Source organism: Vitis vinifera, chromosome 6 (genome assembly GCF_030704535.1).
Source record: "Vitis vinifera cultivar Pinot Noir 40024 chromosome 6, ASM3070453v1".
Classification (NCBI taxonomy): Eukaryota; Viridiplantae; Streptophyta; class Magnoliopsida; order Vitales; family Vitaceae; genus Vitis; species Vitis vinifera.
Genome location: NC_081810.1, coordinates 5,809,786 through 5,833,718, shown reverse-complemented (window position 1 = coordinate 5,833,718; position 23,933 = coordinate 5,809,786). Strand labels below are relative to the sequence as shown.

The 23,933-nt window shown below is 37.8% G+C and overlaps 2 protein-coding genes across 6 annotated transcripts; both read right to left on the bottom strand.

The window, feature by feature from the left end:
- Window positions 1-237: 237 nt before the first annotated feature.
- On the bottom strand, window positions 238-1,907 carry LOC132253915 (protein INVOLVED IN DE NOVO 2-like). Its single transcript, XM_059737283.1, has 5 exons — window positions 1,805-1,907; window positions 1,522-1,703; window positions 1,349-1,417; window positions 1,070-1,240; window positions 238-468 (listed from the first exon to the last, which is right to left on the bottom strand). Exons 1-5 carry the CDS (start codon window positions 1,905-1,907, stop codon window positions 238-240), a joined length of 756 nt encoding a protein of 251 aa, XP_059593266.1.
- A 3,294-nt stretch (window positions 1,908-5,201) lies between these two features.
- LOC100260350 (protein INVOLVED IN DE NOVO 2) lies at window positions 5,202-18,211 on the bottom strand. Of its 5 annotated transcripts, none has more exons than XM_010652710.3 (8): window positions 18,015-18,210; window positions 16,933-17,844; window positions 16,262-16,443; window positions 7,469-7,537; window positions 7,085-7,372; window positions 6,710-6,919; window positions 5,870-6,102; window positions 5,202-5,537 (listed from the first exon to the last, which is right to left on the bottom strand). In XM_010652710.3, the coding sequence occupies exons 2-7, from the start codon at window positions 17,831-17,833 to the stop codon at window positions 5,872-5,874; spliced, it is 1,881 nt and encodes a 626-aa protein (XP_010651012.1). In that variant the 5' UTR covers window positions 17,834-17,844; window positions 18,015-18,210; the 3' UTR covers window positions 5,202-5,537; window positions 5,870-5,871. The 5 variants fall into 5 exon arrangements, with proteins under 5 accessions (XP_010651012.1, XP_019076272.1, XP_059593447.1 ...); XM_019220727.2 differs by having other exon boundaries at window positions 16,933-18,014; window positions 18,110-18,209; XM_059737464.1 differs by having other exon boundaries at window positions 5,202-5,569; window positions 16,933-18,211.
- Window positions 18,212-23,933: the final 5,722 nt, after the last annotated feature.

The window sequence follows — 23,933 nt, the reverse complement described above, 5'->3', positions numbered from 1 at the left end:
CTATCTCTCCACGTGCCTGGAAGAATTGGGAAAAAACTGATATATTCATTTAAGGAAGAGATGGATGCTAATAGCATCATCTCCCTGATGGAAACCTTGAGACAGTATTTTCCTTGAGTCATTCACATGCAACAAAAAAGGAGTTGATGCCTCCAACAATTGATATTCAACAAAAATGCATTTGCAAAAGTAGTAATTGCCTCATTCATATTAGTATTCAGCAATGTAAAACTACTATTAGTATCTTTTCTGTGCATACAATCTCCACTGCTCCAGCATATGCGACACCACCTCTCTCAGTGTTGCCTTTCTTCCTTCTCTGTGATTCCATAACTCTTTATTTTCGTATCTAGAGATCGGTTTGTACTTGTTTATCTCTGTTAAGGCATTTGTCACAGCAACATAAACTTTATAACCATACTCACTCTTTAGAGCTTTCAATTTTTCATCTTCCTCATCAATTATTTCCTGGACAGGAACATCAATATAAAAAATTGAGGAAGCTGAACAAACATAGGAAATGATGAGCTGCTTGAACAAGTTTATCAAAAAAAAAAAAAATGTTGGGAAGGATGGGTGAGAGGAGGAATTTGATAGCTGTTGAGTAATGAAATGCACACCTTACTACTGCCTTCAACTGTGATGATCTTGAAAGGTTTCCAACTTGGATTCCAAAGGTAATCCTCCCAAAGATTCAACAGCTCGAAAGCTTTCTTAAGTGATTCAGACCATGCTTCTTCATTTGGCTCAAGTGTTTCTAAATTAGAAAGTTTGAGTCTGGTTCTTTTAACTAAGAATGGGTTCCTGTCAAGTTCCCCTATCCTCTTAATGCCAATGAAATCAACACAAGAACTTTTCCTCAGTTCTTCCAAACCCCGTAAGCCATGAAAGTTAAGACTTCCAACAAAACTATGATGCTATGACTTCATGGAAAGAAAATATATACTTGTTTCGGAATACAGAATCATTTAGGATCTACGTTAATCGCATTTTGGGAAGACAATCCAAACAATAACATGGATAAATTCAGAGGGAAAAAGATGGAAATTCGCATTAATCAACTCCTTACCGTAATCAACAATCTACGAACTTCCGACTGCTCTTCATTACTTTTCTGCTCCTTGACAAGGAGAGTTTCATTCAGTTCTTTCATTCGCTTTATCTCTAATTCCAATGCTTGTTTGTCCTCAGGTTCTTTTTTCAATTCCATGATTCTTTCATGCAGTCTATCATTTTCCCTCTGGCATTGACAGCAAAGTACAAAAATTACCATACTCTAGATTCTAGAATGATCAAATATATATATATATATATAGTTGTTTTAGCACATTAATGAAGGGCATCAAACCTTCTGATCTTCATCTAACCTCAACAACTCTCTGTTAGCTCTCTTTAGCTCTGAGATCTGAGTCCAGTTCTGAAGCAGAAAACTGATGTTATGCACTTTGAGTAATTCCAAAAGAATGGATGACATGTCATACAAATATTTAAAGAATCAGGGTTGGACAAGATCACATTTACCCTTTCCTTTTCAAGAATCCACCTGTGTTCCTCAACGTGGAATTGGTCTTCTCGTTTCTTAAGGAGTTTTGCCTGGTATTCAAGTAGTTTCCAACGAGATTCCAACTTGGCAGCAATAGAATCATGGTCCAACAACATTTTCTCCCAAGCTTCCCGTGCTCTTTTCTGCACCTTCCTTATCCCTATGTGACCATGGTATATACAGAGAAAGAGGTCATGGATTGTGAGACAAAGGAAAATGAAAGAAAGGAAGACTTGAAAATTGTCGGTAATTCGAACGTACTGGTGAACTCCGGAGAGAGTGATTTCCATGACTGGAATGGAAAATGGTCATCTCCATTGGCAGGGACTGGTTCAAAGGTCCCCTTCTCCTCAGCATCTGCCATCCGACTTCTGGAAGATGTAGGTAGCCTAACTTGATTGATTTTTAAGTTCATTAGCATGCTAGCTATTTTGTATTTTTTTTTTAAAAAAAAAAACACATTTCCTATTGATCTAACCTTCAATTAAAACGAAGTTCAGCTAATGTATCAAATGTATATAATTTGGTCTCTAACTTGGGTCTCATGACCTGATCTCATGTATTAGCACCCTTTGTCATCATACACTTTCAATGATTCGGATCACAAATTTGATAGATACCAAATTGATATCCTAAAGTTTTCTAAACCAAAATCATAATAATATCCAACATTTTAATGAGTTGTGTTGAATTAATGTTCAACCAAAATAAAGGACTTTTTACAGTTGCTTAAGGATTTTTTTTTTAATTTTTTTTACATGTTTAAAGTCTTTTAATCATTGTCATCATATTAATTTCAAATTTAGTTAGAGTTAGGATATTTATTTATGGTGTTGGTTTAACAAGTACATTTACAAGGATTGAAAAATATATTTATATAGATAATACAAATATTGAAGCAATTCTTTTCTTGAAAAATAAAAAGTCAAAGAAAACAAATGGGTTAGTTTCATTCACGAGGTTTCAGTTAAATACATCTAGTTTTCATAGGTTTAAAATTTCATCATACAACTTCCTTATTTTGAATGAGGTGAGAGATGAGTGAAAATAAGAAATAAAAAGGACATGGAAGGTGTTTAATGAAATTTTAAACCTATGGGGATTAGATGTATTTAGTCAAAATCTAAGGAAAGATGAATGAAATGAACCTAAAAAATAAATTAACCTTTTTTATAAAGGAAAATAACAATATTTTTATGAATTTTGAATAAAATTATTTGATTGTATTATATATCAGTTAAAATCTATATTACAAAGACACTACAACAATGATAAAACTAAAGTTTCTATTTTCTCAAAATTAAAAACTTTTAAAAAGTAATTTTAAGAATATAAATAAGTTTTTATGTTTGTATAAGAGTTTTTATTTTCATCCTATTTGCCCATGACAAATACTCTCTTTTACATTCATCACTTCTCATTCATGACTTGTATATTTTTATAAACCATATTTTTTAGTTATTTTTGTGTCCATAATACTTTAAATATGTATGTATAACAAATACATTAATTAAAGAATAAAAACAAATAATAGTTAACGAACATAAGTATTAATAAAAACTAATGAGGATAAATATTTTAATTCGATCATTTAAAAAAAATTAAATTCAAATTATCAATTAATTATAATATAAAAATCAAATAATAAGTTTTTTACATCAACAATTTAAGAATTGTGTAACTTCAAACCAACTTAAGAGATTAATTAATAAATATTAAGTTTTATCAAACTATCTCTTACTTTAAATCTCATCAAAATTAGTGTGGACTCACATTTTTTGTATACATTCCCATTGGATAGTGAGATTTGTTTTTTACTTTTAAAATTTTTTATTTTTTTTAAGTCACTATTTATTTTTGTTTTATTTTTTAAAAGAAAAAACTAAATAAAAAAGAAAAACCCTACACGTGACTTTTAAAAAATGAAATATAAGTCTGTGAAAACCAAGTTTTGGTTCGAGGTCAGATTACTTATCGAGAAAGTATGATGGTGAGTTATAGCACCCTTTTTAAGTCTTAAAGAATAAGCATCTATTAATCAAATTGGACGAGCGTGACAATTAGCTAATCAATACACCGAGGAATAAACATAAGATAAGGTAAATCATGCATAGAGCATAAAAGAATAAATAAAATAGAGACGAATTAACATAAGATAAGGTAACTCATGCATAGAGCGTAAAAGAATAAATAAAATGGAGACTAGAGTGTAACTTAGCATTGAGCAAGAACACAGTAGAAGAGAAATATAGTTAATGTACGATAACAAGTATAGAATAATCACAAACATGTCACAAAGTGGGGTAGATATCAATCAATATCAAATAGGTATAATAATTAGAATCAACAATTGAATGATAAATGTCTCAAATGTTGGGCGCCACTAATGCCACCAAATAGTACCGAAGCAAATAAAACTGAAGTATGAAGTATCATAACATCTCACAATTGATACAAAAGGCCAAAAATAATAACGGAGGTGATTGATCAAAACCAAAAGGTCAAGCCATGATAATAAACCACCCAAATCGTTTTCCTGTTTTTTCCACCAAAACTTTGAAGAAAACAGATTGAAAGCTTCAACAAGAATCATCACACCTCCAAATGACCAAAAAAATAAAAAGGAATGTGAGAAAACAGATTTTATTACCTTGGGTTGGGCTGCTCTACCGGAAGAAGAAGAAGAAGAAGAAGAAGAGAGAGTGCAGTTACAAACTTACAAGCAAAGATGAAGAAATGGAAGAGACGTCTGCATTTTACACCCGATTCATCGGTCATTCATCATTGTCATTTCCAAGGCTCAAGCGACTAGCACTTAAAACTAACAATTACATATAGTTTTGAATTTTGAACTTTTATGCCATGAAATTAGATAATAAATAAATCTGGTAGTATCTGATTTAAAATAATTTCTTAGACCCCAAATGTTTCATACCAACATTGGATGTGAGATATTTAAAAATTAATTTCTATGACTAAATTTTCATGACTAAGATTGATTTCCTCCTATATTTCAAAAGAGGAAGGCAATGGCTCCATCGAATTTTAAACGACTTGCATTTAATTGGTATTTTAATAGATACACAATTGATAATGTATTAAAAAAAATATTAATTCCATTGCTTTCTCTCATTCTCTTTTTTCTTGAGTCCAACAATCATACAGTTTTAGAAAAATAATAGTAATTGGACTGAAATCAACTAAAATCAACAAGCTTTGATGGAAGCTCCTATTTTCTTATTTGATAGTTTTGCTCTCAATTCTCACAATTTGCTGTCCGATGAGATAACTGCGTAACCACAAATGATTTTCCAAACAAATGAAAAGCATCATCAGTTACGCTTTCTCTGGGCCATATGATTGATGCTATTGTATTCATCCTTCGGATGCTTCGGCCCCTTTATGCAGCCAAAGCTACAATTGGCTGATAAGTGAATTTCAGAGTTAGAAAAATGAAACATCAACCTGGGATCTCAAAATTTCCTGCTTGTTATGCAGGAAGACCCATGGAACTACTCAAAATCGAATCCCATAACCATAGCTGAAGCTTCCAAGCTTGAAACTAAACCCAAGAGTATCCCAGAATAACACCATGCATACCCAACTTCCCCTCAATCCTCATACGGCACCCTGCAATCCACATTAGGCAGCACAGTCACAGAGCCAACCCCTTCACCATTTTGCATAGGAAGTAATAACCAACTTCACCTTGCATCAGGACCATCAGTTGAGGTAAAGATTACAGAACTATCAGTTGCTAGAGCATATTTTGCACATCAATCGTAAGTCATAACCATTGTTTCACTTGCATTACATGATGAAAGAAAACAATGTCATTTTCCCTTATAGAATGTCTAACCAACTTCATCTACTATCAATTACTCCCATGTGAAGAAATATTTCTCTGTACATAGTCGTCAGTGTCAAGAAGCAGTAGCTCGGGTGCAGCTTTTCATGGGGGAAGTAGCCTTCCGAGCTAATCAAAAGCATTCCACTGCATTCATATATAAGTTGAATGATAAAAAGCTGGCCATCCAGAACAGAGACCATCCAGAATACAATCAAAACAAAAATGACGACATCCAGTTCCACTAAAATCACTTAAATTTGGTTTTAGAAAAATAGTGAAGATCGGTTTCAGTACTTCAAAACAAACTGTAAAGAAACTTCAGATGCTATTTGAAACTGAACAAAATGACTTCATCCTGATGGGTATTCACAATTTTCAAAAACATGACTGTAACATTAATCTGAAGACCTGAGATCCTGTTTTCAGCAATTCCTGCCTCTAATTCACAAGAGTAAAACTGAAACTCGAGTACCAACCTTTAGGTTCTCTTCCGCTTATGCAATCTCCATTGCTTTAATATATCTTCCACCCCCTCTCTTAGAGTTGCTTTCCGACCTTCTTTGAAATTCCATAGCTCTGAGACTACGTACCTCCCACTTGGATTGTACTCATTCATCTCCTTAAGGGCATCAGTGACTGCCATATAAACTTCATCACCATACTCATTCTGAAGATCTTTCAATCTTTCATCCTCTTCATCAATTATTTCCTGAGTGACCACATCCAATAATAAACCATTCATGATGTTATATACATTAAGAAAGATGGAACAAAAAGCTGTTGATCAAGAAATGAAAGGCAAAAGAAAAAAAAATTAAAAAAGAAGGAAAAAAAGGGGAACAAGTTGGAAATCCAAAACAGTAGTAAACAAAGGGGCAAAATGACCAGATTTATAATCCAATAACAAACCGGTGGAGTGCACTCAAGCAGGATCTGTAACAATGCCATCCCGCATTTGTTGCTACAAAACAATGATGCGTAGTAGCAAGTAATAGAAACCTTGAATAAGGAACAGAGTGGGAAAGACAGAAAGCGGGAGAATTGGCGGTTTACTGTGTGTAGCTCCGAAGCACTTTTCAAACAATTTCTTTTTCTTCATAACCTCAAATAAGTTTTGGCAGGTTATTCAATAGGTACAAATGCATGTTCCCAACTCACATTCATGTATAAAAGCAATTAAAAATTTCACGACCATGATATTACTAGCTTTTTGAAATTTCAAGTTTGTGTGTGCCACACCCCCACACCCCCATTGAGTTAAGCATTTCATAAGGATGATAAAAATAATCACTAGTCTAGACCAATCAAATGCATACCTTACAGTTTCCTTTATCAGTAATGACCTTAAAAGGATGCCAGCTTGAATCCGTAAGGTTCTGCTCCCATAGGGAACACCACTCCAGAGCTTTCTCATTTGCTTCTTCCTCGGAATATTTTCTTTTCATTGCTTTCTGAAATGGTTTAGTGTCCAGATCTCCCATTTGCTTGACGGCAATAAAAGCGCGGCCTGACCGTCCTTTGAAATACTGCAACACACAAAAGTAAGACTTTCTACCAGATGATGAAGCCATTGCCACACATTAAGAAAATTTTAAGCAGTGACCTACTAAACAACAAAACATAAGAATTGTTCCATTGACCTTCCATTCCAAACATATAAGGATATTACCACACTAACTAAAAATCCTTACACTAATTAGCTCCTTGCGAGCTTCCTGCAACTCATCATTGCTTTTCCGCTCCTTGACAACAAGAGCTTGATTTAGTGCTTCTAGGTCATCCAACTCTTCTTCTTTCTCTTTTAGTTCTTCTTGAATCTCATCCATTTTTATCTTCATGTCCATATCCCCATTCTCTCCCATGTGTTTCATTACTTGTAAAGCCCCCCTCATACGCTCTATCTCCAATTCCAGTGCCTGTTTGGCATCAAGTTTCCTTTCTAGCTCAATAATTCTTTTGTGAAGATTCTCCTTTTCCCTCTGCCATTGTTCATCCACAAAACAAGATTATGAAATTTCAAATATTGTTTTATATTAAATCACTAATTCAATTCACAACAATATCCAGTAACACACCCTTTGATCTTCAGCCAACCTCAAGACATTTTCATCTGCTTTCTTTTGCTCTATGGTTGCCTTCATATTCTGGAAAAATAAAAAATGATATTACATATTGCAACTCAAGAAACATTTTGGTATATATGTGAAAGTTTCATATTTCATCATGTGTCATATCATATCATGCTTCATAAATTTTTGGTATATATATATGTGTGTTTGTAAGTGTATGCAAATATGAAATACATATATTATAAATGCATGATGAAACAATAGATAACCAATTTCAAAAGAGGTAAATGTCAGTATTCATTAATCATTGTGCATATGCAAAGAAATTTGAGCTAGAGTTTTGGTGAATTCATCTTAACAAAGTATATTATTTTATTTCGTGCATTCATCAGAAAATTCATAAACTGAACCTTTTAGACTTTTAATCATAACTTGAAGTGCCAACTTCCAACTAATCCTCTGATAAAGATCATGGCGTCAATTGTTTGAAGCTCCTACAAGCTTTCAATCAATATAAAATAAATAAACAAATGCATTTTTTACCATGTACAAGCATAAAAATACCTTTTTTTATAGGCATGTACAAATGTGAACATTCTTGCCTGGATTATTGACATTTAGGTGCTCGGTTCAAAGTTTTGACTTCCAATTCATCTTCATTTCCTCAAAAAACTCATACAATAAAAACTAATATTGTAAGCAAAAGTCTTTATCATATACCAGGTTAATATTTAAATCATCCAAAACAATATACATTTCATTCAAATAATCCTTCCCTAATATTTGTTGGAAAAATAGTTACAGTTGGGATTCTTTTTTTTTTTTTTTGATCAGTAAGTAATATATGTATTGATAAAGAGACGCTAAAGAAGCGACTCAAATAATTACAGTATAGAAAAAACGACTCACCCCCTTACAAAAGAACCCACCCCTCTATGAAAGCACAAAAAACCCTCTTCTTTAATACATGCACACCCAATCTATAAAATCTAATAAGGTCGAAGGACCATCTTTTATCCACACTTTGGTTTCCGACCATAGCAAATACACAAAGGAAATTTTCAGCTTTTGTATAGATAGCACCCCGTCCTCAAAAGCAATTGAATTTCTAGCCTTCCAAATGACCCAAAACAAGCATAACGGTCCCAAAAGCCACGTCACCTTCCTCTTCTTACCCATAATGGAACCTCTCCAACCTATTAGAGTTTCCTTAACCGAACGCGGAAAAACCCAAGAGACTCCAAAAAAAGAGAGGAGCAAGGTCCACACCTCCCTTGTTCTTTCACAATGAAGGAGGAGGTGGTCAATTGACTCACCGCACTTTTGGCAAAGAAAGCACCTATTTGCCAAAGCCCAACCCCTCTTTTGCAGACGGTCCAAAGTTAGGACTCTACCCCACGACGCCTCCCACGCAAAGAAGCTTATCTTGGGTTGAGCATAAGACATCCAAATAATCTTTGAAGGAAACCAAGCTGACGACACCGGCTGCATTGCCCTATACAAGGACTTTACCGAAAAAACCCCATCCTTTGATTCCACCCATCTCACCCTGTCCTCCTCATCCACCCTCACCATCTTTCCTTCCAAACACCTAAGTAACCTTCCCACTTCTTCCAATTCCCAATCATTAAACGGTCTATTGAAAGTAGGAGTCCAACTTCCCCTCCTCTCCCCCTCGGTTGTCCACACTTCATTTACCCATGCCTCTTTTGACGTTGCTATGGAAAATAAAGAAGGGAAAGCCTCGCTTAAAGGGCTGGTACCACACCACTTATCTTTCCAAAACCTCACATTCTTACCATCCCCCACCTCATAGCCAAAAAAAGGGGTTACAAATTGTCCCACCTTATTTATAGCTTTCCACAAACCAACCCCATAAGCCTCCCTAATCTCACAAGATCTCCATCCTCCTTTCTCCTCCCCATACTTCCTTCTAATCACCTGATTCCATAAGGCCGTTTTCTCGTTAGCAAAACGCCATGCCCACTTTCCCAGGAGAGCCTTATTGAACAAACCAAGACTCTTTACCCCCAACCCTCCTTTACCTTTATCATCACACACAATCGACCACCTTACTAAGTGAGGTTTCTGCTCAAGAGCGCCTCCTCCCCACAGAAAATCTCTTTGTATCTTTTCCAGTCTTATCCTAACCGCCCTTGGAATTTGGAAGATGGACATGAAATAGATTGGCAAGTTGGACAAAGTACTCCGAATTAAGGTAATCCTTCCTCCTTTTGATATGTACTGTCGCTTCCACATAGCCAATCTCCTTTTGAATCTTTCCTCTATTCCATCCCAAACACCACTAGATTTAAAAGGAGCACCTAAAGGCATTCCTAGGTAGGTGGATGGTAAGTTTCCCACCTTATAACCAAATTCATCAGCTAACTCTCCCACATTTTCAACTCTACCAACTGGAATCAATTCACTCTTTTCCATATTCACTTTTAACCCTGATAAAGCTTCAAATCACATTAGCAGCCAGCATAGGTGTGTCAACTGATCCTCTTTAGCTTCACAAAAGACCAACGTGTCATCAGCAAACAACAAATGAGTAATCTGGACCCCTTCGCCCCTTCTTCCCCGAACCAAACAAGGCGTCAAAAAACCACCATCAACTGCTCTTTTCATCAAACAACTGAAAGCCTCCATCACTATTACGAATAAATAAGGCGAGAGGGGGTCTCCTTGCCTTATGCCCCTCGAGCTCTGGAAAAAACCCGTTGGACTGCCATTCACCAGAACTGAAAATCTGACAGTGGATAAGCACCACTTTATCCAATTACACCACCTACCTCCAAATCCCATTTTCCCCATTACCGCTATCAAAAATTTCCAATCCACATGGTCATAAGTTTTCTCTATATCTAATTTGCACATTATTGCCCCTCTATTATTTTTCAGGATGGAATCTATTGCCTCATTAGCGATCAGAACTGCGTCCATAATCTGCCGCCCCTCCACAAAAGCATTTTGAGATAAAGATATCACTTTAGCTAACACTCCTTTTAACCTGTTAGCCAATACCTTAGCTAACCATTTGTAAAGCCCTCCCACCAAACTTATTGGCCTAAAGTCCTTTAAGTCCTCAGCCCCCCCTTTCTTGGGAATCAAAACTAAGAAGGTTGCATTCATGCTTCTAACAAATCTCCCCGTCTCATGAAACTGTCTAAACAAATTCAAGACCTCCACCTTCACAAAATCCCAAGCAAACTGCCAAAAGGCCATTGAGAAGCCATCCGGCCCTGGTGCTTTCTCACTGCAACAGCCTTTCAGAGCTTCAAAGAACTTCTCCTCTGAAAATGGTTGCTCCAGCCTCTCTACCTCCCTCTCTTCCAGCCTCTCAAAGTTTAGCCCTTCAATACTAGGCTTCCAATCACCCGGGTCTGTCAACAGTTCTTGGAAATTTCTGCCAACCTCCTCTTTGATTTCACTCTCCTCAGTAAAACACCTCTCATTCACCTTTATTCTATTCAGTTGCTTCCTCCTTCTATGAACATTTGCCATTTTATGAAAAAACTTGGTGTTTCTGTTCCCCTCTTTTAGCCAAATTTCCCTGGACTTTTGCCTCCATGATACTTCTTCCAATAGAGCCCACTTCTTATATAACTCCCTTGCCTCCTTCCTAACTTCTTCTTCTTCTATTGACAGAGAACGAACCATTTCTTGCTTGTCCCAGTACTCTATTAAGTTCCATGCTTTCTGTTTCTCTAAATCAATCTGTCCAAAAACCTCTTTATTCCATCTTCTTAACAGCGGTTTTAAGGCCTTCAGTTTTTCAGTCAATATGAAACTAGCCGATCCATTCACTTGAATCCCCTCCCACCACTATCTCATTACCTCTTTAAAGCCCTCACTTTTCAGCCACATGTTCTCAAATCTAAAAGGCGTGGGTCCTCTCCTCATTCCTCCCCCATCTAGAAGAATCGGGGTATGGTCAGAGATAGGCCTAGCCAAGACAGTTTGGATGGCCCCTTGAAAATGAGTTTCCCAATCCTCAGAAATGAAAAATCGATCAATTCTTGATTTTGATCGATTATTGAGACCACCACACCACGTGAACACCCCCCCTTGAAGTGGCAAATCCCTTAATTCTAACTCCTCAACCACCTCTGAAAATCTCCTCATTGCCTGGGTTAAACGGCCTCCTCTGCTCCTCTCGGATGGGAATCTAATCATATTGAAGTCTTCTGCAACACACCACGGCTCATTCCATAACCCTTTTATTGCCCCCAGCTCACTCCAAAAATCCTCTCTCTCCGCTTTTGCTGTGGGCCCATAAACTCCTGTGAAACACCAACAGAACCCATCCTCACAGCTCTTAAAACGACAAGAGACTGTAAATTTGCCCACCTCCATCTCCTCTAATTGCAATACCCTGTTATCCCAAAACACCAACACCCCCCTAGCCGTCCCCCTGGAATTTAAAGACCCCCATTCCAAACATCTTCCAACCCCGAGGCTTTTGACCAACCCATTTGACATCTCCTGGATTTTTGTTTCCTGAATACACACTAGGTCAACCTTCTGTGATTTAATCACATCCTTTATCACCCTTCTCTTTTCCTTGTCGTTTGCCCCCCTTACATTCCACGACAAAATCCTTAGCTTCATCTACCAGACTCTTGATGGCCCCAATCCTCTACAATTCCTCCATAATTCACCGACCACTCAAGTTTCTTTAATTCACGATCAAATCTCAAAAGTCCCTTACCTTTCCTTTTTTTTCCTGTAACCCTCTCAGAACAATCCCTTCTTTCCCTAATTTTATTGAGGAGTTGCAATATCTCCCTTTCAAAGCCTTCCGAAGGCATTCCCAAACACTGACAAAATCTTGCCAGACAACTATACCTCCAACTCTCTTCGTCTTCTCCTTCTTTCTCAACCCCTTCGCCTCTCCCCTCTTCCAACATAAAAGAAACCCCCACTCCCATCTGATCTTCCCTTACTTCCGCCGGACACACTCTCAACGGAGTAAAGTTTAACTTCCCTTCACTTTCCTCCTCCACGGCGTCATTACCGCACCTTTCATCCAACTCAATCACAGCCCCCTTTCCCCCAGAGAGAGAAGAAGAAGAAGAGACTTGTCCCCCCCAAAAGCACATCGCAGAGGGCTCAAGATTGGAGTACCTGGAATTTTCCTCCATCAGCCACTCGTCCGTAAGGGAAGCCCTTTGTTTCTCGCATCTCTCCGCTGCAGACGGCATCCCGCTGGGCAAGAGTTCTTCTTTGAACCATCTCTCTGAACGTGATTGTCCTAAAGAAGCCCTAGCTTCTTTTAAAATACTTCCCTTTGTGGGCCTGAAAGAAGTGCCAGCCCACAAGGCCTCAAAAGACTGTCCTTCTCTCATAACCAGATTGGGCCTGCAATCCTCCCTATCCGGCCCAACCCAAAAGGAATTTAAATGGCCAGCACTGTAGGCCCGCCCTGAAACTCCACTGGACTGCCCCTCTTCCCAGCAGTCCCGCAGTCCATTGGACTTTTTCTTCACTTTTGAAGCCCAGTCCAGCTGGTCTTGAGAGCCTTCACTGTTGGGCTTGCAATGGTTAAGCCCAATAACCCCTTCATTTAAGCCCACCTTTCCTTTCCCTTTTCCACCATACTTCTTCCCTACGACTGAAAAAGCTGCATCTGTACCAGACTTCCCATCTTCAACAGGCTTTTCTTCCCCTCCATCTTTTCTGGCTGAGTCTGCCCCCACATCCTCTGCAACACGCCAACTTTCTGTCCTTTTGCTACTCCTATTCTCCGCGCGTGAGCCCACTTCCCGTTCTTCCCTTGCCTTCTCCTTCTCCCCCCCTATCATCTTCTTCATCGGCAACACCTTTGAAAACCATGGTAGCCTCTCCCACCACAGCTGTAAAACATAGCAGTAATCGTCTACCACTAAGTGCATAGTTCCCGGAAATAAATTACCCCTATTCTTTACCAAAATTCTGGCCCACTGGATCTGAGAATAATTCTTTGTTTCTCTATCCACCTCCACAAAGCCTCCACATACGTCCCCTACTCTCTTAAAAACTTTTTCACTCCAACAATGAAGCGGGAGTCCCACCACTCTTACCCAGACATTTTCAACTAGGCTTCCTACCTTTGAGCATCCTGCCTCCACGCTCCATCTCTCTAAATGCAATACTTTGTCATTAAATCTTCGTGTCCCCCTCTTTAGTGTTCTCTCTGCCTCATTTTCATCTTCGAATTCCAGCAACATGAAGGGACCTCCCATACTCTTCACCTTCAATCCGTTTCTTATATTCCAACTGTGCACCCCCCATTTTCTGACCGACTGCAACTCCGACTCCCCCACTGATCCAGCACCCCAACTTCCAACAAGGCACCGACCCAATCCTTCCTTCCTGTCACTCAACCCTCTCCCTCCAACTTGAAGCCATAAAGCTTCTCCTTCACCTTGCCTTCCAGCTTGCTCCTTAGTCACTTCCACAAAGGTCTTCTTCGTACTCTGCACCTTCTTTTCCTAGTATCTTCCATCCATTTTCTCTATTGCCACCACTTTCAGCTTTGATTCACCTCGATGAACTTCTTCCACCTTCATATCCTCAAATGTTACTACCCCTAAACCCCTGAGTTTCTCAGCAAACAAGGCCCATCCTCCTATCAAACCCTTTCCTTCGGGGACAACTACACAAAACCTCTTAGCCTCTACATCAATCACAGAACAGAGGATGAATCTCCCCGACCCATTTTCGCGTTTTTCCACTTTAAACTTTCTACCTTCTTCCTCCCACACTTTATCTAATCTTCCTTTCCTTTCCTCCCTACAGCATTCTTCAAGACCTTCCAAAAACTTTCTCAAACTTGTCACCCCAAATCTGATCCAGGAAGAGAAACCTCTGCTCCTTTCCACAATGGTACCTCGTATCTTCCCTCTAACTTCCTCTACTAAAACCTCAAACGTCTTCGACTCAATCGCAAACCAACACCTTCCCCCTCTCATTTCATGTGGTTAGGATTCTCTTAGTCAAATGCTCTTATTGTTCTCCTGGATGAACACTCAAAAGAATGTTGTTTTATTTTGAGGGAAGCACATTACAGTTGGGATTCAGTCTCCCATAAACACCTTCAATAATGTTTACCCATATATCATTATGTATGTTGCTTCCTTCGTGTCATCCAGTAGCAATCTAAACTACCCTTTTAGACAATAGTCTATTGAGGTTTTGTAATGACAGAATCAAATCTGACATTAAAAACTATTACAAAATGTCAAACCTACTTGTCTAGTATATTATCCTATATTTATCATGAGATATAGTCAAGATCAGAGATGTATTGGTGGTACTATTATTTTACATGAAAAAGTGTATCATACTGGATGTATAGCATTGGGTATCATCAACTTTTGACAACTGTGGTTACAAGCTTGGATGAAAATTCTGATATTGTCCCAACAGGACCTAAACAAACTGCACCTCAGCAGCTATAGAAACCAATCTTAAATATTAAGGCCACAAAATATTGTAACTAGTGAAAAATAGTTGTGTCCAAAAGACAAGTAACACATAATATAGACACTGACTATTGAAACCAATGCAAGAAGTGAAAGTGGCATCATCTTCTGGTAAGCCAACCCCACTAGGTAAACAGTCTTAAGATGCCATTCTCTCATTTAGAGTTGACATCTAAAGAGGGGAACCTATAAAGAGGAGGGATACTTTTGAAGAGATGTTCAAAACATTACGTTTCTTTTCCTTCTAAAGTCTAATAGCTGCTGGAAATGCATGAAATTTAATCTAGATCATCTTGAATTAACTATGAACTAAGTTTTCAATCAATATAAAACTAAGTCAGGCTTAAGGTAAAATATCTTTCACCATTTGTGATTTAAATTTGTTGTGTTCCTAAACATCGCTCTCTATGTTATGTTTCAAGGGCCAGCACTTGAAGCTGCAGATTTAGTCAAGTTAACATTTACATTGGCACTGATGGATTGCTGATCATCCATCTATCTTTAACAAGCTTCCAACTAAACCTGATTTACCTTAACTGTTTGTTTTGTTTTGCTTCCTTAAACCTGGAAATCCATTCTACAGCACAAGTTTTGTTGAACTCTAGCTTTTAATCTCTTCTTCAAAATCCTTTGGACATTATTTTCTGTTCCACTCTAACCTTTTGACTCAGCAAGCTACCCTAAAGCTTAGGCATTATTTCTTCTTTCAATTTTTCTCTAACTGTAGTTAATTTTTCCCTGCTAGATTTGATGGCCTTATACTCCTCTTGCATCATAAAATAGTTCATGGTGTGATAACAAAAACACACTAATGCAGATATGCAAGCATCAAGGCATGGCAGAATGCAGATATATAACAGGGGTCCACCTAATTTTTTATGAAAACTTGAAATCCTACAAAGCCAAATGATCAAAGTTATATGCATAGAGCTCTTTTTCCAATTTAAATTACGAGCATGTAGTCGATTTCATGGATCAATCCAAACAACAATTGAAATAAACAAACAACAAATAACACATTTACTCCATCAAAGACAAGAAATTCTGCAAAGACATCCATCCCCACCCTACCCCACACCAGAAAGGAAAAAGAAAACAAGAAAAAGAAATAAATGCATATGCAACCATGTATCACTGAAAAAAAGCACTCATATTAAAACAAGAGGTTATTTTCATCAATGCAACAGGAAATTATAATTTTGTTGCAATCAACCATAAGTGTTTAGTCAATAGAATCATAAAAACACTATTATGCAGCAGATGCATCAATAAAATCTGATTAATGATTCAACCAAGCAATATTCTCACACAATTGGTATTGATACGGTACCATTTTCTTCTCATTATAGATCTTCCTTCTCTCACTTTCATTTTGGGCTTTACGTTTCTCCAACTCTTTCTCACGTTTCTCAAGTTCTTTCTTCTGAGCTTCTAATTGCATTGTACTCTTTGCATGCTCCAACGAAATTTTCTCAAAATGATCACGTGCTTGCTGCTGAATCTTTGTTATCTCTAATGCACAAAATGTAAAACAAGTAAACTATTTAGAACATGGTACCGGGAAAAAAAATTATTGTGCCAGAGTAAGTTCATTTTTGCACCATTTGGTAGCAGAAAGCTCAAATCAAGATAAATTTAATATATATAAGCAACAACCAAAAAAACTTAGGCCCTATTTGAATCATGGAAAGTTTAAGCGCAAGTATGAAGAAAGGAAAATAAACAGGAAAAGGGAAAGGGCAAAAATGAGAAGGAAAATAAAATTTAAGTTTAAGCTCAGTAATCTTTCTCTACCAGGCTTTTCCAGTAGCATTGTTCTTTTATACAGAGAATGGAGAATTTACAAATGTAAAAGTTTCTAAATAATTTTTATTTAATATTTTATATTCATTGATATTTTCCATGGCAAACCAAACAAAAACCCAATGGCTCATTAGCATGATATAAGATGTAGCTCACAGTTAAGCTATTTCTATCACAAGTCATTCTAAGAACACATGCCTTCATTAAAAGCCTGGTGCATTGCATCTTTCTGTAACATCACGTTGCTTAAGGATATGGAAGTCTCCGCGTATTTGCTCTCAATCTCCTTAAGGCGCATAGTCTTAACCTCGATCACATTGGTAAGGTTAGAAACAAGTTTTGTTGTTTTCCGTTTATCTTCTGCTTGTATTTCCTCAACAGTTTTCAGATCCCAACTCTTGCTCAGATGTTCACCAAAAATGCTTTTTGAACGGTAGTCATCTTCCCGAGCAACCCATCCATACAGTTTATCTCCAAGGCGTTTTGCTGTTTTCCAATCCCTTTTCCCACGATGATCCGCCTCAAACGCCTTATCAAAGGCGATTGCATTTGTGAATCCTGGCCAGTCTTTGTCAAATTCCACTATGGCAAACCCTGAGTGACCTCGGTGGTTCCAAAGCGGATTAACCCTCGAGGGGTTGAATCCTTGAGCGGCTAAATATTCTTTAATCTTGGTACCACTCTCCCCAACATATCGCCCATCAATCCGTTGAACTGGAATGTTGGCTATGATGCCCACCCAAGGCCAAACAAAATGCCCGTCAGCATCATTTGCCGTAGAACTTTCAGTATCTTTGGTGGACGCCGGTGACTGCTTCGTGTCCAGATACTTATCCAAATATTTCATCAAAGCTAAATGCCTCGCTTTCTCTTTAACATCGCCGCTTCCTGAATCTCTGCCAACACGGGAAGCGTGTTGGAGAAGCTCCCTGCACCGGTAATCTCGATCATCCTTGCTGGGGCAATAAGGGCATCTAAATGTCGTATCTGAAATTTTCACCCTCACGCTACCATTCTGCAGTTCTCTGTAATACCTGTATCTGTAATCATCCAGTTCAGACTCGCTAATGCGGGTATCAAATCTTGAATTCCGGGCCATCAAAAACTGATCTGAAATGGAAAGGAAATCAATAAACGTAAGCATGAGCAGTACTTAAAGTCCTCGCCTGAGTCCTTTATTACGATTGTAGAGAGAACTTGTGGAACAGCAATTTTCCCGTCAACCAAACAAAGCAGAGAAACAGAACATGAAAACACAGCATAACGGAGATGAAAGGTACCTGGAAAAAAAAATTTGCCTTCAAACAATGTTTGGTGAGGGAATGTGCCAAGGGTTTTAGAGAGAGAAACTAGAGAGACAAAATTAGGTTTTTACTGTGTGCTTCAGAGACGAACCGCGTAGTTTTCTTCTTCCTCCCTACTCTGTTTCCACTTTCCATAACCAAAACGTATCTACGATTTTTGACTGCTACTCTCGCGTCGGAAAGTGGGTTGCACTTGCGCTATAGGGATGGCGGTTTAGTAGTTTCCTGGAACTTGGTGGGCGAAATTGTCATTCAGATGACACGGAGGGCCTAGTTGCGCGTCTACAATTGTAGACTAGCATTGCGTGGGTGTGACTGCGGGGCATTTAGGTTTTGATTTGATGGGCCCGTGAGTACATTTGTCAAGACAGGTGTCAAGAGCTCAACAGCACGTGAAGAAAAAAGTCCATTTAATTCAAGGGAAAGTTGTGTTTTCATGGCCAATTTGTTAAATATATGGTTTTTAGAACCCAGATTTATGGAATATGAAAAATGTCTTTCAATATGGAAACTTATATGAGTTTCATGCATTCTGAATCGATTGTCTTTTTTCTACCAAGATTGCCCCTCTTAGTATCCAGGTCAGCAACAACTGAAGGGCATGTCAGTACGGGCTGAAACTGAACCGATTGAAAACTCCAAAATCAAATGTTGAGTTTCCCACAAAAACACCCTAGTCGACGATTCTTTCTTCCCTCTTTCTCATTTGATACCCATTCCTCTCAGTTGTCTTCACTCCATCACCAAGGCAATTTGAGCTTCCCAGAAAAACGGTGTAGCCGACGCTTCAAGACCCTTGCCGACGGTTCTTTCTTCCTTCTCTCTCATTCCATACCCATTCCTCTCATCTGTCTTCACTTCGTCACCGAGGCGATTTGAGCTTCCTAGAAAAACGGTGTAGTCGACGGTTCTTTCTTCCCTCTCTCTCATTCCTTACCTGTTCCTCTCATCTATTTTCACTTTGTCACCGAGGCGAAGCAAAGAACCGTGTAGAGTGTTAAAAAAGTTCTGTCATTTCAATTGATAAGGGCTTAATCCCATTTGTTTCATCTAAGATTTTCTGTCTCGAGGTAACCCATTCCTTCCTTGTTTTGCATTCACATTTACATTCACGTAAATATGTTGTTTGTGTGAGTTTTTTATGAACTAAGTGTGGCTTAAATGTTGGCATTTAGGAGTTGGTACTAAATTTTTAAATCTGTTCGTAATAAATCATCATCATCTTATTTCAATTCCATGCGTTTTCTGAGTTTTTACTGTTTTATTTGGATTGGCAAATTCTCGAAAATCTGTTGTTTTGATATAAAATGAAGGCAAGAATATGGGTTGGGAATTGTTTTGCTAAAAAAACCTATTTGTTTTTGTTGTGGTTTAGAATTGGGAAAAACATATTTTGAATTGGTTTGCCAAAAAATGAATTTTTTTTCCCCAAACTGTTTTTGGGTATTGGGAAACAATGCATTTTTAGTGAAACCCATTTATTGGATTGTGTTTTTGGATTGGGTTATGTAGTGGATTACCAAAAGGGAACACTTTTTGGGGGTGATGTATTTCTTCTGAGAGCGAAATAAGTGCTTCTGAAATGGTGATTTATAGATTCGAAATTACTCAGGTTGTTAGGTTTTTGTGATATTCATGGTTGGTGGGTGCTAACATTTTCGTTGTTTTTTTTTTTTTTTTTTGTATTTGTTTTATATGTATAGTTTAAATTTACAGCCCATTTCTTCAAATATTTTTGGTTAGTATATATTACTCTTCTTGTTGATTAGTAATTGATATTGATTTAGAGATCTCTTTTAGAAGATGGAAATAGGAAATGTTATATAAGAACTATTGGTATTATCTATTGCTCTCGTTGAGTCCCAATTTCAAGATAAACGCACTATCTATTGCTCTCGTTGTCATATGTCTGGCCACAACAGAAAAACCTGCAGGAATCCTTTACCCTAAATGCATATTTGTCACCTTATTGCATTATGTAGATCTTGTCTTACTCTATTTCAAGTATCTTTAGTGAATTGGTTGTCACCAAATCAGCGTTACTATTTCAATATTTTGTACCTTTGCCTTCACTTGCTATGTTCATTGAGTTAAGTTATATTGCTTTGATTATTAATTTCTTTCACAATGTCCGAACTATGGTTGCACCACATCTTGTTTTATTGGTATTTACTCCAACCGTATGTATTGCCTCCCATTACATTGCTTAAACCAATTTAACCAAACTGTAGTATATGTTTCCATGTATAAAGACTACTGCTTTGTTGTACTATATAGTACGCCTACGCAATAACATGAATTGTATACCATTGAATCAATGTATTTTGTTATTCTTAGTTTTTCCCTCATTTCCCATTTCTCTCGCTACCACAGCTTATCTTCACTTGTTTGTTAGTCTTCTCATAGTTTTGACAATTCTGATTTGTTCATTAGTGCATACTGACTTTAAACTAATTGTACAGGAGCGTGTAGAAAATTTGGGAAACATTTTTTTCCATCACTATTCATAGTTTTCTTCTTCATGTTTCAGAGCTGTTGATCTTGTGCTAAACCAATGACATTAATATATATCACAATAATCTATTTGAAGTCATACGTGTCTTATTTTTACTCCTTTGTACAGTTTTCATATCCATAGGCTTCAATGTTCATAAGGCCATTGATTACTTTGTAGGTTTCGAAACTCGCTGATTCAGTATCGCCATCCAAACATACTGATTATACACATGGCAACAGAAAAGAGAAAAAGGAAGGAGCATGTTCCACCAACATGCACACAAGTCGGCAAAACAGATTTCATTGAACAATGGCTCCAATCTTCAAATTCAGCTTAATTGGAAATTTGCATTATTGGATTTTTTTTGTCACTAACCCATATTTCATTTTAACTGTAGGTTAAGCTTCCTAAGTCCCGATGTTCTGGGAAGAAATTCATAACTGCCATTGTACGCCTAGCTCTTGAAAAATAGCAAGCCATTAGAGAGATGGGCTTTGGGGGCCTACTAACTTTTGCTCGTCGCGAACTAAGATATGAGCTATGCGGGTGGCTCATATCTCAATACGACTTTACCTACCATAGACTTAATATGGAAACCGGCAATGCTATCACTGTCAATGAAGAACATGTCAACAGAGTGATGGGCATCCCTAACTCCGGGCTAGACGTTGTTATCCTTAAGAGAACAGCCTCATCCAATCGCACATACACTCTCAGGGTACTGGAGCAAAAGCTTGAGAATTTGCCCGTGTGTGATGATTTTTTAAAATCATTTTTAATTTTTTCATGTGCCACTTTACTGGCACCTAACTCAAAGCTTGAAGGAAGCCATGACCTTTGGGACACCATATGGGATGGTGATGTTGGTGTCCAAAGGAATTGGGCAAAGTTTCTGCTAAAACACTTAGAAGATGGAATCAAGGAATATCGACAAAAGCAGCCTACATATCCGAGGCTGCCTCATGTTCCTCCAGGTACAGTTTAGGCTCCAACCCCTTTTGCAATTAGTATGAACTTAGTTTACATTTTAATTTGAATGTCATGCTTACTGCAATTTGCTCTTTTAATGCTCCTTCTTTCATATACTACCCTTGGATAGTTGTTCTACATGGCATACTTCTACATGCCATCAATCAATGTTGAAGTGACCAGCCCGCTAACTGCCGCATGGACTGACGATGTAATGAAACACCGATTAGCAGCTGAAATATCAACATTCGATGGTTATGGATATGTGCATGAATGCTCTAACTCAACAAAGCTTTCCCTACTAGTTAAATTACCATATTAGCCTCGCACCAATAGTAACCAATTTGTTGATTCTCTCATTGAAATAATGATGCAAGACACAGGCACAGGAGCGAGCACAAAGCACAGCCAATATGAATGTACCATCAGTGGCCTCAACCTCTACAGCTGATGACGATGATACAGAGGTAGTTCTTCTTCACTAACCACTCATACAAGTTCTTCTATACAATGCATACAATACTATTCTAAAATTATTCTGTTTTCCACTATGTAATGCTCGTGTCATTGACACATCGGAGAGTATGCTACGATTAGCTTCCTCTCTGGTGCGGGATGTTGCTGCACTATGTTCCCATCGAAGTGGATCAGAGGGGATATCTTCAATCCCTTGCCCAAAAGCAGAGCACAACGCTGAATATCAACCAATGCGCGAAACACCGGGCAAGCAGACGTCAGCTGACGAAATGGAACCACAAGATAGCCTCGCACCAACCCCCCATTCTCCAATTGGAATGGAACCGTCACCAGAAGCCACTCATTCCAAGCCAATGGCTCCACAGTCTCATGCAAAGGCATCGCTTCCACCACAAGTGACAATAGAAGAAGCGCGAGAATGTGATAGGGTAGGTGGGAGTGGTAATCAAGCCATTAAACCTTCATCTATCAAGAGATTTAAGTGGACTTGTAAGAGGATTGTGAAGTGTCCTCCCACTTGCAAAAGTCCATTTGTCACCCAATGTGTTAAACAATTCCTTAAAATCCCTCATGCTCATCGGGTAGTAGCGAATTACGCTTTGGCAGAAATTGGTGATCCTAGGTACATTTCATTTTTCTAAAAATAATTCTTGCAATCATTTAATATGTGAATAACTTTACATCATTATGACATAATTCATTTTCAATCATTGTAGCGAGATTTTATGTGAGATGTATGGGATGTACATTACCCGAGAAAAAATTTCTTGTCTAAATGCAGGGTGGTGGGTTAATTCAGTAGTAAGTTACTTATCTTTATGTTGAATTAAATTCAAAATTAATAGGTCATATAATGTATAAAGTGTTGATGGGGTTGTAAAATATGTTCATTTCCACAACTTTGCCAGATTGTGGCGATTGTCTCTCGCATGATGAATGGACAGCAAGCACACACTATTTTGATCCTTCGTTCTCATTGAACCCTCTAATATCCTAAATTGATATAGTCTCAAAATAGAATAGCATTTGTTGATGTTTGTATTGATTAACCCCACCCGTGAACAGGTGATTCTGACCAACTTGAAAACAAATGCAACCAGCCAGGTGATCATGGATAGATGTCGCATGTATCTGGATGCTGGTATATTGGGCCATGATTTGGGGACATGTGACATGGTAAATAACGGTTGTTAAATTTCATTTCCATAGTAATATATGCAATGGCATTGAACATGACTATTATCTTATAACATAAAAGGTAATAACTCTTTTATGATAATGTAGATGTTCATCCCGGTTTGTGAGAACAATCACTAGCATGTGCATGTTGTTAATTTTGCAGCTGGAAGAGTTGAAATTCTTTCATCTTTGCCCTTGAGGCGAGAAAACAGTATTAGTGCTGCAACAAAGCGATTATCTATGGCAATCAATAAAGCACTGCATGCATATAGAATTCATATGGACGTGGATGTCTCGACTTTTGTGCATGTCCAACCACACCTTGTGCAACAACTGAATGGGTAAAATATTCATATATTTTAACCAAAACGGACATTTGAGGTGAATTTTTTTTCTTAGATTTCTATCATCTACATGACAAGCCTAAATGTGATGTGTTATAGGTTTGACTGTGGTATCCTTGCACTAAAGTTCATGGAATTTTGGAATGGGGTGACCTTAACTACTTCAGTGGCAGAGGTTAGAGCTGGTTTACATCCTAATTGGTTTTTCTTTTTTTTTAAAAAAAAAACAGTATGAAATAAGTTTTTCCCATTTCTGTAGGACAAGCTGAACATGTACAGACTCCAGCTAGTTGTGGAACTAGTGCTCAATGAACGCAACACTGTTAGAGATAAAATTATGGCCTCCTGTCATTTGTGACTTCATGGTTGATGATAAGTTTTTTCCTATCTGATGCTACTTACCATATAAAGCAATACTTGATTGTAGTT